At 33.8% G+C, this 13840-nt stretch overlaps 1 protein-coding gene across 2 annotated transcripts in view; it reads right to left on the bottom strand.

Moving 5' to 3' along the window:
* Window positions 1-13840, bottom strand: part of NAA15 (N-alpha-acetyltransferase 15, NatA auxiliary subunit) — a 73587-nt gene that overhangs the window by 26332 nt on the left and 33415 nt on the right. For both annotated transcript variants that reach the window (XM_031465745.2, XM_031465754.2), the window contains exons 6-13: window positions 13626-13779; window positions 9867-9986; window positions 8389-8484; window positions 8127-8233; window positions 6109-6181; window positions 3155-3324; window positions 1826-1978; window positions 1150-1278 (exon numbers count right to left, since the gene is read on the bottom strand). In XM_031465745.2, coding sequence (XP_031321605.1) covers window positions 1150-1278; window positions 1826-1978; window positions 3155-3324; window positions 6109-6181; window positions 8127-8233; window positions 8389-8484; window positions 9867-9986; window positions 13626-13779 — 1002 coding nt within the window. The remainder of the gene's footprint in view (window positions 1-1149; window positions 1279-1825; window positions 1979-3154; window positions 3325-6108; window positions 6182-8126; window positions 8234-8388; window positions 8485-9866; window positions 9987-13625; window positions 13780-13840) is intronic.

A 13840-nucleotide genomic window follows, 5' to 3' on the forward strand; every position in this document is an offset into this window, starting at 1 on the left:
AAATTGGCCATCACCTAGCACAGTATATGGCATACATCAGGCATTGAATTATTTGTTGAATGAAAGGAAAACAAAACGCTTTAAGATATATGTGTGTATGTGTGTGTGCGTGTGTTTATTTATTCCTTCCTTCCTTCATCATACTTAAATAAAGCTATCATGACAAACCTATCAGAATTTATTAACATACATAATGGTGCAGTACAGTAGATTTACACATTTAACATTCAGTTTTATATTTAGAACAATCTGCAGATGATTACAAATATGCGGTATTTGGTAATTTTTTTGAGAATACAAATCTGAATTCTATGCAATGTAATGCTAGTAGGTGGCAGAGTAATCAATTAGCAGGTAAATCAAGCAACAGAAACTAACACATTTCAACTAAACTCAGGGGTTCACGACTTGGTGGTAGAAAAAGCAAGAAATGACGCAAATTATTTTTATATATAAAAAACACAAAAAATGAAAGACAACTAGTCGTGACAAAAATGAACCAAAAGTGAAGAGGACTAGGAAAAGAATAAATTTCTCAGAAAATGAGGAATTACAGGGGGTGGTACAGCTCAAGTGGTAGAGTGCATGCTCAGCATGCAGGAGGTCCTGGGTTCAATCCCCAGTACTTCATCTAAAAATAAATAAATAAATAGAGCTAATTACTAACCCCTCCAAATAAAATAAAATCTTTGGGAAAAAAAAAAAGAAAATGAGGAATTACATACATTACAGAAATACTGTAAAAAAGCTTCAAAGCTCAAATCTAATATATATCAAGGGTATATGGCACCACCAATCAACCCCACAACAAACAGGTTTCTAGGATAACTAATAAGCTTTGTATGCATTAATGAAGAAGGGGCAACAATTAGAAAGAAACATGGAAAAATCAATGAAAACATAGCTAAAATACAAACTTTCCATTAAGTTTTCCACATGAATTCTGCCAGAAAGAGGAGACAATACGGAAGTCGTTGAATATAACTCTATATTTCCATTTTATAAAATTTGAAAAATGTGAATACGATTTTTAGAAATAATTTTCTGTGCATTATAAAGTGGGAGAAAAGAAAAAAATTACAGAATATTCCCAAAATCTTCAACATATAACAGAATGAAATGAGAAATTCTTATGTATGGAGTACTTACTCTTTCAATCTCATGACATTTCTTAAGTGCTTCACCAAATTTATTCATTGCCTTATAAGCTTGGGCACATTCTGTCTGGAACCACATGCATTGCATTTCATTCAAATTTTCAACTGCTGATGTTCCTTCCTAGATGAAAAGCACACACATTCAAGACAATTTCTTACCAAATACACTATTCCACCATAGGATTTAAGAAGGAAAGATGGTCAACTGGTTTGAATTCTTTCAAAATAGTTTTCTATTTTTTTAAACCATTCTCAGAGTAAGAGGGAAGAGTTAATATGTGAAAGAAATTAGAATTGTATTTCTAAAACAATGTTAAAGTACCCTTGTAAATGATTAATCAAAAAAGGTCTACATAATTGGTGTTAGAGAGTAACATAAGAAATAGGACACTAGCCATAACAGATAATTAACAGTAGTTCCCTTTACCCCTAAAACGGTCAACTAAACGTATATCAATATAAATCAAACTTAAAAAACCCAATGTATAACCATATAAGAAGAAAATGATGTTTTATATTAATACTGATTTCAGGTTTATTTGATAAGGCAATTTAATTAAAATCCTGACTATTTTGATATTAAAAAATATTAGAAGTAAACTTTGCAAAATAAACAAAGTATAAATATGAGCTATTAATTCATAAGTAAGAAAAGTAGCTGTACAAACCCTTGTAAACTTCGAGCACATTTCTTCAGCCTCTTTTATTAGGTTGGCTTTTAGCATGTATTTTGCACACTTGGAGTTGATAAACCTATCTGCTGTGTCCAAGGCCTGGGCCTCATCCATCCACCTCGCAGCTTCTTTAATATTCCCAGCATGCTAACATTAACAGGGCACAAAAGCACAATAAATCAGTCAGTACACAGATTTTACTATGCAGGTAGCTAGTTTCTTGTTCATAAATCACTAAAACACAAATGGAAGAAAAGGTAATCTTCAATTTCTTACAATCATAATCAATGTAGATGCATACATTCTATTGCAATATTAAGTTCTGATACCTTTGTATCATGTAGAATATAAGCTCTCTGATAGTAAAGACTTGTTTTGAAAATTTTGTCTACTATTGTAATCTTACTGACTACACATACAACACTGCCTGGCATATAGTGAATACTCAAAAGTCATGGCTGAATCAAAGAATAAATAACAATCAAAATCTTTAAGTCAGAACAACATAATTCAATGAGAAAAGGATGGCCAAATTTCTACTCTAAAGGAACCATGGAAACATTATGATTAGGACCACTAGCGGACATTTCACAATGATCTTCATTCTAATTCATCTATCTGGTCGATTTGGCAAAGCCACAAAACTAATAAGAATTACCTGGCTTTTAGAAAGTGCTTTTAAAACATTACTTAATTTCAATATTTTTGGTAAATAAATTATTGGTTTACAATCTCTTCCCTGAGAGCTTTTATTACTAAACTGTATTTGTATTAAGACAGAAAAGAGCTAATTTTATTTTAAGATGATGTTAGAACATATGACTAGATTTTCAAGCAGGACCCAGGAGTTGAAAAGGCAACAGAAACAGTATGCAGAATTCACAGTAGAATCTTCAGTTTCATTTTATTAAGATTACCAGATACTGACATAGGATCACACTGAAATGTTAACAGAAACAAACATTTCACAGCAAATATAATTACTTTTATCTATACGCTTGGTACTTAAAACCAAGAAAATAACCAGATATGTGTGTATCTGTGAATGTATGAGAATATATAGTATGAATAACCATAGATATGAATAACCATCTGTATTTATGCATGTATGTGTTCGCATATATATAGCTATAGATGAATGAGCTAATCAGCATGACCAGAACATGTCTAAAAGTAATCAGAGTGAGAAATATACTATATTTGTTATTCCATATTTTGTGAGGTATAAAATATGTCATTTTTCTTACAGCAGCTTGAATCTAGAACATTTTAAACAAATTTATGTCTCATTACCTTGTAAGGAAAAGGGGGGAAAGTTTTTACCTTATAGATTTTAGCTTTCACAAGAAAGAGCTCTATCAACGTGGGTGTACTTTCAATAGCGGTATTTATGTACTCCAAAGCAATAGATGGCTGACCAATTTTGTCATAATGTTGTGCCAAGTAGTACTGGACCCAAAGTAATGTGGTAGGTGGTTCCTCTTTTCCATCATCTTTAAAAAGTGGGGGAGAAGAGTAGGAGAGGAAAGAAACCAAGATTAGTCACTATATGTATTAAGAGAGTATCCACCTCAAAATGGCTCTATTTTTATTAATAAGGAAAGTAGTTCAAACCACGTTATTTATGCATCTAGTTATGAAACTACCTTTAAATTTATAAGCTCTTTGGAAGGGCCCACACTTTCTACTCTGTATCATTATAACTCCTACCACAATGCCTTGCATAGTAAGAATGTCATAGAATAAACAGGGCAGATAAATGAGATCAAAGCTCTAACAAATTACCTAAAAAGAAAACTGGGTGGGGCAGGGGGTGGACAAGCTGTACTAGAACATGAGAGTATACTGATCACAATGTTACGTATAAAGGGAAAAAATAAGAATAAAGAGAAAATTTCCATCAATGTGAGGTTAAAGAAAAGAAAAAGAAAAAGAAAAAAGAAAGGCTTGACTGCTTAATTGGGTTTCTAGCTAATGTACTATGCATAAATATATCTGATGTGGTTATTTTGAATTTTGATGATTATAAGATTCTTAATATATTTTAATATTCTTACTATGTCTTAATATTATGCTGAATATGCAACAATGCATAATTTAGGTTAAATAAAAAGATAACAAAAAATTAGGTAAGTAAAAACGCTTATTCTGTATTTTAGTTCATAATTTAGATTTTTATATACTCATAAAAAAATGTGTAAGTTAAATATACAACCCACACATTAAAAATGCTTTTGTAATATAAATTTCTAAAATCTAAGAACTGTTATTTGCTTTCAAAGAAAGCAACAGATTGCTTATTTTTATCCTAGTAGAAGTAGGATGGCTCAGTGGACAAACAATAGGAGTGGAACTCACCAACTCCCGATCTGATAGATCTGCAACTAAAGTGCTGCATATTCTTGGGCATGTCATTGAACCTCTTCCACATTTGTAAAATATGTAGGAAAATGCTGATAATCAAAGGAACATCATGATGATTAACCAATGAAACCATGGTAACGCCTTCTAAAAAGAACTATTAAAATTCATCTGAGACCTAAAAACAGTGATCAACTCAATAGCAATAAGCACCCCAGGTCCCATACTGGGCTTTCCCACTGTACAAACCAGGGCTCCTTGGGAAAAACAACTGATTACAGGTCTGCTATGGGCAGTATACAAGGTGAACTGGAATATTTTGTCATACCAAACTACTAGGAAGCTATCAACTACTACCCTGGTATGTGAAGGCTGAAACCATTTAAAATTGCAGTGATTTAAAATATTAAATATGTTTAAATCCATGAATTCACAGTAATACTTTTAAAACTTGTATTGATCATCTTTGAAGGACGCTGCTAAACCAGTTCATTACTTTAAAAGCTGGTAAAAAACAACAAAAAAGTAGGAGGTAGGGGAGAAAAAGCCACATTTATTTTGCTTTTCCTATACAAACTGAAATACTAGATAAACAGATAGTAAATATATCTTTTAAGATAATAAAAAAATGAATGACAGAATACTACTGGTCTATAATTCTTTCTTGGGGGGGTAATTAGGTTTATTTATTTATTTTTAGAGGAGGTACTGGGGATTGAATCCAAGACCTCTTGCACACTAAGCATGCACTCTACCACTTGAGCTTTCCCTCCTGTCTACTAGTTTGTAACTCTTAACAGTTCCCAAGATATGAAACAAACACTTCCTGTCTTATCAAAGAACACACCCATGATATAATCTTGCTCATCCCTCTTTGTCTTTAAAACAAACAAACAAAAAAATCAAATCTCATCAAGCCTATAGTCAGACCTGTCCATTAAGAGTCTCCACAATGATGAAATGTTCTGGATCTGCCTTGTCCAATATGGTAGGCATTAGATGTACAAAGCTATTGAGCAGCACTTGAAATGTAGCTACTGCAAATGAGGAACTGATCTTTTTATTTAATTTAAAAAATTTTAACAGCTATTTGTGGCTAATGGCTACCATACTAAACAGCACAGATCTACATCCAACTACCAATTTATAACAAATTCAGGACAGAGAAATAACATGTGAAGCAACACCATGTGGGGGTTATTCAGCAAAATCTAGACTGTAGAAAAAACTCAAGAAAAATAATCTGATTTCTTTAGTAAATAAACTGCAGGAAGAAGATAAGATAGCGGGAAAACCTATAGATTTATAAAAAAAAAAAAAAGAGTTAAGAGATGTATCAACCAAATTCAAGTATAGATTTCATCTGGATCTTCATTCAAATAAACTTCAAAAACAAAGAGAAAAAGTGACGTTTCTAAGATACTTGGAAATCTAAGTATGGACTTTTTTTCTTCGATATTAAGAACATATTAATGTTCAGTTATGGTGATAACATTATGGTTGTGACCTTTAGAATATTAAACATTCATGGATGAAACAATGCAATGTTTGGGATTTGCTTCAGAATAACACAGGAACAGAGGGAAGCAGGTAAGAATATAGGTGAAGTAAGTTTGGCCATGAGTTAAAAATTACTGAAGTTGAGTGATGGGTTAATGGAAGGTCATTATATTATTAATTTAGTTTTGAAGATGCTTTAAATTTTATATAAAATTTTCTTCAATAAGCTACTGTTTTACCTTTTTACCAAGTATTTTCACACAATGTGCAGATGAATGCATATTCCTCTTAAAAGGAAAAAAAGTTTAAATACTAAGCTTACTGCCTAAATAATGAACACCATTGATCTTCTGATTAAGAATTTCATATATTTAGACTTCCAAGGTGTTTTTAAAGCATAAAACTTGAGCACTTACCATTGGGGTTAAATAATCGGCAGCTTTTTAGAGAGGTTTCATAACCTACTACTAATTCTTCTATGATTGCCACCTAGAGTACAAACACACAAGCACAGTTTAATTAAAAATATAGATAGATAGATAGATAGATAGATAGATAGATAGATAGATAGATAGATAGATACTATGCTTGTTCAAAACGTGTTATTTACTATTACAGGGCTAAATAAACATTCCATCACACTGTCTTTCTCTCTCTCTCACACACACACACACATATACACACCCTTCTATAAATTTCTTAATCTATGGATAAAAATTTAAAAGGAAGTAAACCATACATTTTTGAAGGTATGTTTTCAGACATAATTTTCTAGCAAAAAATTACTGGCAACTCTTTCCCTGCTATAAAATAAAGCATCAAGCAGAACTAGAAACCAGGAAAAGGCTGGACAAAGAGAGGTAATGTTAGGGATGATTTCTATCTTGGTTCATTCTTATCTCAATTCATATAAACAACACCCACAGTTAACATCTGCACTTCCAGAATCAAGAATTAAATGCATTTGCACTTTAGGAATCAAGAATTATCAAATACTGAAAAGAAATTCTACAAATAGATGATAGCATCAACTCTCTATTTCATAATCCAGGGGAATGCACTAGTAAAACTGAAACATGCAACAGTGGGTGGGTTTCTGAGATCCAGGAGATTAAGTGGCTGTCCAGGTTCTGGTTTCTCCTGACTCATGACTATACTACTTGCTCCTGGCTTTGTAAGAGATCTGTGAATACTTTTAATTTATTAATTCCCTTCTTTGCTTAATCCATCTATAATGAATTTGTTACTATAGAAGCTCTCTTAAGTGACCTCAACTTAACTGACTCAACAGATTAACACCAGCTCTCTCCATTACATCAGAAAACTCTGGGGACTGAATGGTCACAGCCAGGTTATTCTGGTGCGCCCATGTTCTTCTGCTCCCACAAGTTGAGCTACATGCTTACTAAGAGTTTTGTTTTCCCAAACCTGTTTGAATTAGTTGCATTCATTATCATCATTGCAGAATTTAATTAATTATGTAAACTTAAGAAATGAGAACAAAGAGAAAGAACTGTTTCTATAAGTTGAATACTGTGGGAAGATTCAAAACTAAATTAGATATTTTTTAACAATTTAGGTTTAAATAAGACAACCATAAAGGGGAAAGTCACAATAACACATGTGATTCTAAAATCAAGACTCCTTCACAATGATCAAGTTCTCACTCTACCAAAACTAGAAGTAACACACCACATTTTATCAATGTGATTTAAGCAAGAAAAAAAAGGTGAAATAGTCATCAGTAAAGCCCATACCTTGGGCCTCTCAACAAAAGACTGGCAAAAAAGTACACTTTATGTGCTTTAGGTTAAATCTTTAGCATGTTTAATCTGTCCCATCTTTCTGATTCTTCACTGTAACTGAGGTTTCTTTTTTAATCCAACCAACATTTCTTGCTACCACTGTACTTGTGAACAAAATAATCTAAATTAAATCAAAACACCGTTTAACAAGTATTTTGAATATTATAATACATAGCTTAAAGAGTAAGCTGACTTACTGAGGTAGCAAATAAACTCTTACAACAGAGTTTTTTTCTACCAAATAAAGGAGAAAGATTACTAAGCTAAAACCTAGTGCAAAAAGACAAACCACCAAAAACGATTTCTGGCTTTCACCATCAGCAGGGACTAGACAAAATACTTTAGAAATCACTACCTTACCAACTTTTCATACCTATACTGACTCGTTAAAAAGTATACACCAGGAACAAAAGAGACAAATAAGCAGTAAGTTACTTAGCTAAAGAGAGAAGAGGATGAAAAGCAAATAAAAGGCACAGAACGATTTAAACTGCAAGCTAGGAAGAACTGCTACCATTCACAAAGTGTGTATGTACTAAGTGCATAGGTAACCAAGAACCAATTATTCCAAATAGTGAGCAAGAAAATGATAGTCAAAAACAAAACAAAACCATCGTATTTTGCTTTACCTTTTCCTTATCTTTGTATAAAGATCTCAAAGTATTGAAGACTGGTGGACAACCCTTGCTGAAGTTCATCCTTAGGAACTTATCCAAACATTCTTTAAACTTCTCACCTTGGAAGAAAAAAATCCTGTTGATTTACATTTACCCAGACAACTCTAATAATGCATACATTAAAATTTTAATATGCATACTCATGTATTTAAAACCAAGGAAAGAAACTATATCATAACATCATTTTCATTCCTTTGTAGTTACTTTCACTTACCAGATAAAAAATTTAATGGCAGTCTTCTTGGCACCAATCCCCTGGGATATTTAGTCCAGGCCTCCTCATAAATTTTTAGTCGTTCTAACATATTAGCTGCAGACCAAAATAATATGAACATGGGAAGATAATTTATAATCCAACCACCTAAATATATCAACAATCATTTTAGAATATTTCCTTCAAATATTTTCGTATTTTAAATACCTGTAATCATACAACAGACATAATTTTCTTTACTCTGTTCTGGTTCACGTAGCCTTTCAAAATCTGAGGACTCCTTTACTTTAGTTCTGAGAAAGGATTACTTGTGTTTCCAAATAGGACTTCTCCACTATTCTCTTCAGCCTCTGCTTCTCTAACTCTCTCCTTTGATTTATTCTGGAGCTTCTGGATCTATGCTCCACCTCCGTTTCTCCATATTTCTTTTATATTTTCTTTAAGTCTCAGTTGAGAGCTTTCCTTCTTCTATCGATCTTCCACTTCACTAATTTTTCCTCAGCTGTGGCCTCTCTTCTATTTAATCTATTAAGATCTTATGTCACATCAATAAGTAAGTTTTTCATTTCCCAGATTCCTAATTGGTACTTTCTCGTAACTATTCACATTTCATTCCCTCTCTTCATTGTAGAGTCCTCTATCACCTCTACTCTTGGGCTTGCTGGCACTGATCACCGTGCCTGTGTTGGTGTTCCTATGGAGTATGATATTCTTTGTTATGAGGTTTCCCCTGCATTTATCAATATACTAGGAATAGCTCGCTATCAGTCTTGGAGGAAACACTGCTTCAAATCAGATCTTCCTGGCTGAGGACCCTGCCCTTTTGTAGATGATATGTTTCTGGACTTGTCCTCACAAGCGGGCCCATTCTTGGAAGACAATGGTTGGGGAGAAGAGAGTCTCCGCACCCAAGTTTATTTGAATCCATCTTCCCACAAAGGAAACGACGCTGCTGTTTCGGCTTGGCTACGTTCTGGCAGGCCACTCTGCTATAGTCACCGGTTACCACAGAAGTTATGCTTGCTTCTTTCCTTTAGGGAGACATCTCTATTTCTGTCAGTGAAAATTTCCCTTTCATGTGTTTGATGCTGCCATACCTTTAAGAATTTTTAAAAGTTGCTTCTAAAATTATTTTCCCAACTATTTCTATGAGTTTGTAGAAGACAGGTTTCAGAAAATGCCCAGTCTGCCATATTAAATGGAAGTTTGCAAATGTACATTTGTATTCAGATTTTGAACCAATTCTTTTCTTTTTTTTTGGGGGCTGGGGTGGGGCACGGTCATTAGGTTTATTTATTTATTTATTTGATGGAGTTACTGGGGACTGAACCCAGGACCTCTACCACTGAGCTACACCCTCCCCGCCATACCAATTCTTAACCGTTATTTTTCTAGTTACACTTTTCAATGAATTAACAAAATATATATTAACAAAAGAAGCAATTAAAGATTAGAAAGGAAGTTTTAGTCAGTGCTACCTGGCTTGAGTGCCTTTTCTAAGCCTTTGTAATAGGCCCAGTTTTCAGGATTCCTCTCTTGTAATCCTCTATAAACATCAGCTGCATCTTCCAAACGACATAATTGCAACAGAAGTTCCCCTGATTGAAAAAAGAAAAATTCTATTAACCAAGTAACTTCTGATTGTAACTTTAAGTTTTCCTCAAACTTTCTCTTAAAATCTCTTCAAATATTGGGAAGTAGGTAGATTCTGCATCCTCCTGAGTTCTCAGTTCCCTTCAACAAAACTACTGACCACGTAATTCTATTGTCTCTCCTTTTTAAAGTTCTTATTTAGAAATGCCATCCTCCTCATGTCCTCTATTTATTCAAGTACTTGTCTAACTCTACGCTACTTTCTCAAATGCACTGAACAGAGTCATCATCTACTACTCAATTATTTCTAGTAATGTATGGACAATTTCAACATCCAAATTAATGACCCAATCCAATATCCTAACCTTATGATCCCTTAATCAATTATACAATGATTCTGCTCTAGCAGTCCATAATCATGGCCACATTCTCTCTTCCAGCTACTGGTTTTCTCTCTTTTCCAACTACCAAACAGGCACCTTGCTTTAAGCTTAACGGTCTTGATTTTCTTCTTGTCTCACTAATCCTCCCCTTCAACCTTAGAAAAAAACATTCCCTTTTCTTCAGGCCTTTCAGCAACCTGTAGACTCACTGCTTATCTTGTCTGGACTGCATGACCAATCCCATCCCTAAGTGACATTAGCAGCCCCAAATATCAAAATCAGTCTCAAAACCTAGGCCCCCTTGCTAATCAATTTTGAGGCCTGTATCATCCCAATTATTTGCCTGATCGTTACCTTTTCACAAATGAATGGACTGAGGAATTGGTTTCACTAGAAACAGATGAGCTCCAAACTCACCCAAGCTTCAAGCACTGGTCAGGAATCCTTTCCTTAATGGCCTCCCATTCACCAAAGATACTATTTTCAAATGAGGACTTCACTCTTGCACCCTTTTATCTCATCAAATAATAAAAATGAACACCTACTGAGGGTGCCAGTGACTTTTAAATGTTTCACATGCATTAATTAATTCAATTCTCAAAGCTCTATCAGACAGGTTACTATTACTTTCGTCATTTTAAAGCAGAGAACTTAAACTTGTCAAGGATCTTTCAAATAGTTAATTGTTAGAGTTGGGATTTGAACCCAAGCAATATGCCTAAATGAGCGCATATTCTTAATGTCTATACCCTGAGTGGTTCTCAACCAGGGGCATTTTTGCCATCTAGGTGACATTTAGCAAAATCTGGAGACATTTTCGGTGTCACAGTAAGTGGAATGAGGTGGTATCTGATAGGTAGAAGCTACCAATGCTGCTAAACATTATGTAACATGTAAGAGACTTCCACCTCCAACATCTCCATCCTAAAATGTCAACAGTACCAAAGTTGACAGCCTGCTCTACATTAACCAAAAGCCTAGTTCACTAAAAACATAAAAACTATTCTGTAACTTTTCTCCCCTATGTAACATTCATCCATTTTTCCTTCCCTTAATCTCCATCCACCTTTCCCTTGCAGAAGGAACTGGTGGTATAGGAATTAACAATGAAACTATCTGCCTAACTATGTCCACTCACCTACTCCAGAAGTTCCTAAATTATCCTGACCATCCACCAATCAATGGTCTTTATTACTGGAATGTCCAACAATTGATGATTCTACTATCTTAGTTCACTTTTATTCTCTTTACATACCCTGTCCCCAATACCTGACTCACTGTAGGTATTCAATACATATTTTGTAGAATGAACAGATGGCTGTTTCCTATTTCACTGAATCAACTAGAAGAGAGCTCTCAAATACTCACTAGGTCTACATACCTACTTGCCCATATACTCTACCATCTCTCACTACTGTGGATGAACTATTCATGTTGTTATCTAAGACTAACCCTTCAACTTATCCTCTAGATCACATCCTCTCCACTGTACTGAATATTCTGTCCCTACTAGATCATTATCAAGTGAGCATAAGCACATGCTGTAAAAAACCTTCTTTTGATCCTGTAACCATTCCACTCACCACCACCTTGTATGTGCTTTCTACACAGCAAAATTACTCGTATGAGTCATTTATGCATGCCATTACCAATTCTTCTACTTATTTAAATCTACTTGACCTGTTTGGGTTTTACTACCTTCCTTCCAAATGTTCAGAAAGTCCTTCTGTTAAGGTCACCAGTGACTTTCAAATTGCTAAAATCTATGGGTCAGTTCTGAGTCATCAGCTTGATTTGTCATTCTTCCTCACTAATAAAGTTATTAAAAGAATAAAATAAAACAATGAACTTGAGTATTTTGAACAATGTCACATATTTCCATAAAAAAACTGAGGCCCAGGTCTTGCCCTTCATCATATAGCTGGTTAATAGTCAATGCTAGAACTCAAACTAGGTTTTTCAATCTTGTGATCTTTCCATTAAGTCAGAAATCTATTCCTTTAGAACGAATAGACCGCTATGGGATGATTAACTCAAATGAAAGAGGATTATGGATCTATACTTCACAAATGAGATCCAAGTGCCTTAAACTTCCATTTTTTCTTGCTAGTAGCATTATCCTCTGCTGAAAAGTTCACCTGGCAAGAAAAGGCTATATCCACTATGTACACAGATACCATGTTTTTCCAGTATTCAACTTCAAGGGGAGACAAAGAAATATGAAACCAGCAAACTCCAGTTGCCTGGTCTAACAGAGGCAAAGCAACATCTCAGAAGGCAATTCTTGGAAAGCACTTTTTTAAAAATTCATTTTCACATTCTTTTTCACCATAAGTTACTACAAGATACTGAGTGAACTTATTGTTTATCTATTTTATATATATTAGTTAGTATCTGCAAATCTCGATCTCCCAATTTATCCCTTCCCACCCCATCCCCTACCCCAGCAACCATAAGTTTGTTTTCTATGTCTGTGAGTCTGTTTCTATTTTGTAAATAAGTTTGTCTTTTTTTTAAGATTCTACATATAAATGATATCATATAGTATTTTCCTTTCTCTTTAGAAAGTACTTAGATTTTCAATTACTTGTTATTTTTCTTTCATTTTCCATAATCAGTTCCTCAACTTTTAAAACTATGAAGACTCCTTTTTCTCAGTCCTCTAATAAACGGCAGTACTAGAGATCTTTATTTCAGGATGTGCTATCCTATCACAATCACACAAATAAGCCCCGATCTCTGGTTTCAATTCATGTTCTTTCTATGTATCAGAAAGCACTCAGATAAACTATAAAGAACCCTAGGAGTGCGCCATATGCACGTTAGTGAAGACTGATTTATCAATATATATTATTGGCAATAAAGAAATTTGGTATACACATTCAGTTTTGCTAATAAGCAGTTTTAAGACCTTAATCCTGTCTTATAGAATTGAGCAACTGCCTCCTATGTTCTAGTCAAACCCTATAATATTTTCAGATCAAAGATACTTTAAAGAAAAAATATTTTACTGAGTCACTTCATTACACAATTTATTGTTCACAATTATTTTTCCCATATCAACAATAACCATTGTTAAATGTATATTTTCCCATATTACAAATTATTTGAAGTACATGAGTAAGAAATAGATTTTTATTTCTTAAAATAAAACAGTTGTATAATATACAACTATCAGCAGCAACTAGATTTTTCAGTCTTGCTCTTTGTCATAATTAAATAACAGAATAAATGACATTCTTTAAAAAAAAAAAAAGATACCTTTGGTTTCTTCTACAGCAAGTTTATCACAAATCTGCTTTTCATAGGTACAAAGATGTTCCAGAGCTTCTCTATAGAGACCTGCTTCCCGAAGAACTTGATTCTGATATAAAAGGAGTTCACTATATTCATAATCCACTTTATCGGGGGATGTCTATATATGGATATAAGGAATACTAACAGTAAGAATTTTGTTTTCATATTAGAAAATTGTT

This window comes from Camelus dromedarius, chromosome 1, assembly GCF_036321535.1.
Source record: "Camelus dromedarius isolate mCamDro1 chromosome 1, mCamDro1.pat, whole genome shotgun sequence".
In the NCBI taxonomy this organism is placed as follows: domain Eukaryota; kingdom Metazoa; phylum Chordata; class Mammalia; order Artiodactyla; family Camelidae; genus Camelus; species Camelus dromedarius.